The 6000-nt window shown below is 57.5% G+C and overlaps 2 gene segments (V, D, J or C); both read left to right on the forward strand.

Annotated features, from left to right (window-relative positions):
• Positions 1–1817: 1817 nt before the first annotated feature.
• LOC134524752 (T cell receptor alpha variable 4-like) lies at positions 1818–3784 on the forward strand. The segment is given in 3 exon segments: positions 1818–1869; positions 2703–2983; positions 3605–3784. Coding segments are annotated over 3 exon segments (513 nt in total).
• Positions 3785–5038: 1254 nt separating this feature from the next.
• LOC134524753 (T cell receptor alpha variable 38-2/delta variable 8-like) lies at positions 5039–6000 on the forward strand. The segment is given in 2 exon segments: positions 5039–5142; positions 5654–6000. Coding segments are annotated over 2 exon segments (411 nt in total).

Consider the following 6000-nt stretch of genomic DNA (forward strand, 5'->3'; position numbering starts at 1 on the left):
ATGGATACGAGAGCACAAATTTGTTTATGATTCCACACCAGTGTGCATAAGCCTGTGTGAGTGTGTGTGTATGTCCTTGTTGTCCCTCCTCAGGAGGGAATGTGCAGGTCATAGTGAGGACAATCTCCCCTGCTCTCTCCATGAGCACCACAGAGCAGCAGGTTCCCAGGATTAGAAGGAGCCCGAGTGCAGCTGAGCGGTGATGGCACCAGCCTGCTGGAGATGTGTCCAGGGAAGAGGCACTGAAATGCAGCCCCTGCCTTCTGAGATCTCCTTCTTCTGCCTCTTCACAGCTGACACTCTGCTGCTGCCTATTTCACACCACAACAAGGATGGTTCCACTCCACTTGGGATCCTTAGTTCAACTGAGTGTGACAATATCAGGAGTACCTCAGCATGGCCGGCAGTCCCCGCTCCCTGCCTCTCCAGGCCAGGACACAGCTGCTCTCCCCAGTGCTAGAGAGTTCAAAGGATGGGGATTGCTTTCTGGGCAAGGTGAAGGCTGAGAAATCCTGCCCACCATGTGCTGGCCATCCCTGAGTGGATCTGCTTCCAATACCGTGTCAGGGATATCTGGGTTAGGACACAGGGCCCCTCTCATGCCCAAGCTAAGGCCCAACGGAGTTGTTCAGCTCATTGGCCTGGTGCTGTGTCAGGCAAGGCCTGAGAGTGTGTCCCAAACAGGTACTGAATGAAAAGAACATGAAGCCAAGGGCCAAGTGCATTGCTTTCTCAGGAGGTAACAGGCACTGTGGAGAGGGCAAGGGCAGGGGATATGGGTACCTGGAGTTCAGAAGGAACTTTGATACCCTCTCCCATTCTTCTTTATGACCAAATTGGAGATGAATGGGTTCATTAAGAGGATGATAAAATGGGTGGAAAATTGGCTGGACTACCAGGCTCAAAGAGTTGTGCCTATGGAGAAATGGGCTGACTGGAGCCTCATGAAGGCCAAAAAGTGCAAGGGCAATGTTTTGTATCTGATGGAGGAACCAGCCCATGCACTCACGTAAGCTGGGAGCTGGCTGCCTAGGAAGCAGATCCACAGAAAAGGATGTGGGGTATAAGGACAGCAAGCTGAACGTAAGACCACAGTGTGCCCTTGCAGCAAAGGTCAAGTGCATCCTGAGCTGGATTAGTCAAAGCTTAGCCCACAGGTCCAGGAAGGTGACCCTGCCCCTCTGGCCCATGTGAGACCACATCTGGAGCACTGCCTCCAGGCTGAGGTGCCCTCTTCCAAGAAGGATATTGACCTACTGAAGCAAGTCCAACAAAGACCACAAAAGTAGATAGGGGGCGGGCAAACATGACGTGCGAGGAGAGCCTGAGAGAACTGGGCCTGACCATCTCGGAAAAGCGAAGGCTCAGGGGAGACCTCCTTGCTTTCTACAACTGCTTGATCAGAGAGAAAAGAGACAAAGGACGAAGACACTGGAAGTGCTAAGTGACTGAGTAGCATCAATGGACATCACCTAGCATAGGGAGAAATCTGTAGGATTTCATATGGGAAGCTGGACCATCTGCTGTGCCAAGGCCCCGCTACTGTGCCAGGCTGCAGCTGGCGCTGTGCAGGCTTCTTCTTGCTGGAGGACGGGGAGAGTCCATTTCCCAGCTGGGCAAAGTGGTACCCGTGCGGAGTCCCAGAGCGCTCTGAGCTCGGGCGAGCCCCCGAGCAGCGCCGGCGCAGGGCCGAGATCCGGGGCGGAGCTGGCGGCGGCGCAGGAGAGGAGAGGAGGCGGCGGAGAGGAGGCGGTGCGGCCGGAGCAGAGAGCCGGGGCTGGCGGGGGGCAGCGAGGCGGGAGCGGCGGAGCGGCGGGATGCGGCGGTGCCGGGGCGCAGGGCTGGCAGGGCTGGCCGCGCTGCTGCTGGGTGCGTGGGGCTGGTGACGGTGGATGGGGCCAGGGCTGTGACCGGCAGGTTCTCTGGAGAGCCCAGCACCAACTCTTCCTTCTCCTTCTTCAGCCTCTCCCTCCCCCTCCTGCGTCTGCCATCTTTTTTGCCCCTTTAAAAACCCTCCGAGTCTTCCTATTCTTCTTCTCCCTCTTTCTTCAACACCTCTATTGGTACAAGCCTCCTTGCATGCACGCCTCATTGTTCATGCACCCTCTCCCTCCCCTGTGCATTCAACAGTACTTATTGCCCTCAATATAGCCCTCTCTCCTTCACTCTAAGAACCCCTCTACCTCTCTACTCTTCCTCTCTTCCCTCACTGATTTTCTGACCCATCTCTCCATGCAACTACCATCCCTAACCCCTCTTCCTGCTCCCTGAGGTCCCTTTCTCTTCTTACCCTCTGCTTCCCTCATATATGTAGGCACAAGGTTGCTTTCTGCATCGTGCCATACATCCACTCATCCCCCTGTGCATTCACCTTTTATACTTCTGAATTCATCCCTCCATCCTTCACTGTAACACACTCACCTTTCCTGTCCTTCTGCCTCTCATCATTCATCCATCCATCCATGCACCTGACTTTCCTTCTGTCTCTCCATGCATCATTTGCAATTTCCCTCCCAGACTGCTCCCCTTGTTCCACACATGCCAGGATCACTCTCCATCCCTGTTGATGAGCTCCCTGTCCCCAGCTGTGCCAGTCTGTCTCTGTCACACTGCCACTCTTTGTAGTGATTTCTTGGGGAAAAGAGCCATCAGAGCTGGGCGACCATTCTTGATTTTTGGCCTTTCCTTCTCGTTCTCGGCAGTGGCTGTGGGCAGAGCCCAGGTGCTGCAGGAGCCGTCAGCAGAGACCACCGAGGGCACCGAAATCAACCTCACTTGCTCGCACCCCAGTATCCGAACCACGGAGTTCATCTACTGGTACCGTCAGCTCCCGGGACGAGGCCCCGCACTGCTCCTGAGCACTCACAAAGACTCCAAAGAGCTGCGGGACCCGCCGGGGCGGCTGTGGGTGTCGGCAGACCGCCGCTCCAGCGCCCTGTGGCTCGCCCGGCCCCGGCGCGGGGACGCGGCGGTGTATTACTGCGCCCTGGGAGACACGGGGAGAGGAGCCGGGGCTGCGGCCGGGCAGGAACCGGCGCGGGCGGGGCCGGGCGTGTGTGTCGGGGCCGGGGGGACAGCCCCGCGCGGGCCCGCCAGGGGGCGCTGCCGCTCCGCCCGCCGGGGCCGCCTCGCCCCAACGGGCCACAACTGGCCCCCCGCCCCGGGCCGCTTCCCCCCGCCCGACCGGCCACGGCAGCGGCAACCCCGCACTCCCAGCGGGACGCACGCAGAAATCCCCCGCCACACTGCCGCCGCCGCCGGGGCAGGAATGGCGCCCGGAGCGCTGGCCGTGTCCGGCGGGGCCCGGCAAGGGGCGATGGCAGCCGCCGGCCCCGCTGGCGCCCGGCCGGGAGCAGCGCCTTTCTGCTCCGCACAGGGCGGCGGGCGGCAGAGATCCTCCTGCCCACGGGCAGCCGCCCAGCCCTCGCTCCTGCCGCACGGACCGCCCACTGCTGCTGCTCCACGGGCAGGGGCTGGGGATCTCTTCCACCCCACTCATGTCGCCAGGCTCTCTTAGAACAGAAAGACACAACTGATACAGTGCCAACACAAGCCCTTGCTTTGACAGCACAACCACAAGTGGCAACTTTGTCAATCCGCTTAGCTACACACTTACAACTTGAATCCTCCAGCTCCACACTCTGCTTCTGGGGTGCTCCTGCTGGTGTTGCACAAGCATCCTGTGGAGCCAGCAGTTCTACCTCGGCACCGACTTGAGAAGGAGATACTGATTGTCACAGACACCTTCAAGTGTCTCCTGCAGTGCCTGGTGATCAGAACATAGAGCTTGGGGCACAGGATTCCCCTTAACCTCAGACTGAGAGACTTTGGTGTTGAAGGGAAGTCCAGGAGACAGGAGAGAAGCCTGAGCAGGGCACTGGCTGAAAGACACATCTGAGACTCAAGGTCAGACTCAGGATGGAGCCCCAAAAGAGATGTGCTAAGTTGCCCATTGGGGCTGAAGCTGTATGGGGAGACCTGGAAAGGGGCTTCTGGACATGGGGTCCTGGGCCCAGCCAGTCCCCAGTGAGGCCTGTGTGGCTGTAGGAGCTGAAAGAGCTGGGACAGTCCATGTTCAGAGGCTTCAGGGGCAGAGAGGAAAGGGTCAGGCCTCTTCCCTGCCTCAGCTGGGGCCTGTAGTGGCAGCCATGGTTGTATTCCAAGGGAACTCCTGGCAGGTTTGCAGTCATTGGAGAGCAGACGGCAGCCCACTGTCCTTCTGCCATGGCCTTGACTGAACAACAGGACAGTAAAGGCCTTGTGGGAGTGTGGTTGTGAATGGGGGCTGCTGTGTCAAGAACGTGCTTCCTACAGTCCCTGCCAACTGTGCGAGAAAGGCCCTGGGTGAGAAGAGGCAGAGGAGCCCTGCTCCAGGCAGCAGACACCAGAAGACATGAAAATCAAGTAGGCCTTTTGCTTGCCTGGGTATTGAGGTTCTGGGGCCCAGGGTGGGAGAAGCGTCTGGAGGCTGTGGGTAATGTGGGTAGGAGAAGGGACATAGAAGGACTGCCTGCACAACAGAGAGCTGGGTTGCCATGTCCTCCCCCTGCCAGAGTGAGGCAGTGTGTCTGTCCCTGTGCAGCTGGTTTCTGGAGCAGATGCTCTTCACAGAGATGTTTCTCTTCAGGTTCCTCCTCTATGGCCAGAGGGGAAGGGAAAGAGTGTGTGAAACCTGGGTCCAAGGCACTTCAGTGTGTGCCTGGTCCTCTCTCCATCCAGACAGTCCCAGGGACAGGGTGGACATGGGTGGGGGCAGGGGTGCCTTCTCCCTCTCCTGCAGAGCTGGGTGCAGGCCTGTGCAGCTGGCTAGGTGGTGGGTGTCAGGAGAAGTTCTCAAGGGATCTTTGTTCTTTAGATGGCCACTACTTAAACCATGATTCTTTTATGTCTCTAGAGGGCTGCCTTGTGGTAGAGGTCGGGGGACAGGCCCAAAGAGGCCTGGCTGGAGCAGCAGGCAGAGAGTTTTGCTCCACCCTCTGGGCTGTGGTTTGGAGGCCTCTTTGATCAGGCAGAGGTAGAAGAAGAGGTGAAGGTGCAAGCCTCGGGTCCCTCATGCTCGCAGGTCCCTGGGTACCCCCATGAAGACAGAGCGTGACATGGTCCTGATTTTCCTGTCAGCCCTGGTGGGACTAGCTGACTTTGGTGAGATGTGACTTTCAGGCTGGGGAGATTGAGGCAAGAGTTTGTGCATCTGGTGGTGGAAGGGAGGAGATGTGAGTGCTGACTGCCTGGGATGCCTGGGAATGTCTCCGTAGGGAGATCAGGGTCTGCATATGGGTACAGCAAATAATCTGGGAGATGTCAGGAGTAATGGGCGTCAAAGGAGGAACAAGACCTCACCTGAACTTTGCAGCTGCTCAGCATTCCTGAATGTGCTGTTAATACATATTAAGCCTGAAAAGAGGGAAAGGTGCTGGGGAATGGACCAACGTGGCATAGAGCAGCTTCTCTGCTGTTTGTATTGGATACAATGCTACCAATCTCTGTAGGGATGGTCATAAACAAGAAGCTGCAGAACAAACAGGGACAAACAGCTCATCATTTCTGAGGCTAGAAAAGTGAGATGGACAGTGGGGACAGTGAGCAAGCTGATGAAGTTGTAGATGGACAGGTCCATTGGCACCAAATCTGAAAGCTCTTTCTGGCTTTACAGGTCATGCCCAAAAGGACTCTGTGCTCCAATTCCCAGCAGAAATGACCATCCAGGCGGGATGCAAGGCAACGCTGCACTGCAATTTCTCCACCAGGGATTCCAATCCCTACATCTTCTGGTACCAGCAGCACCAGACCCAGTCCCTTCAGATGCTGCTACGAGTAAGCAAGTACAGAGCTCACGAGGCATCAGGGAGGTTCTCCTCCACACTGTCTGCAAAGGACTCCCAGGTGCTTCTGCATGTGCGAGACACCGAGCTCCAGGACAGCGCTGCCTATTTCTGTGCACTGAGCCCACACTGGTGCCCACAGCTGGCAGCAGTGCACAGAAACGTGGGGGTGCTCTGA

The sequence above is a fragment of the Chroicocephalus ridibundus genome, chromosome 17, assembly GCF_963924245.1.
Source record: "Chroicocephalus ridibundus chromosome 17, bChrRid1.1, whole genome shotgun sequence".
Taxonomy (NCBI): domain Eukaryota; kingdom Metazoa; phylum Chordata; class Aves; order Charadriiformes; family Laridae; genus Chroicocephalus; species Chroicocephalus ridibundus.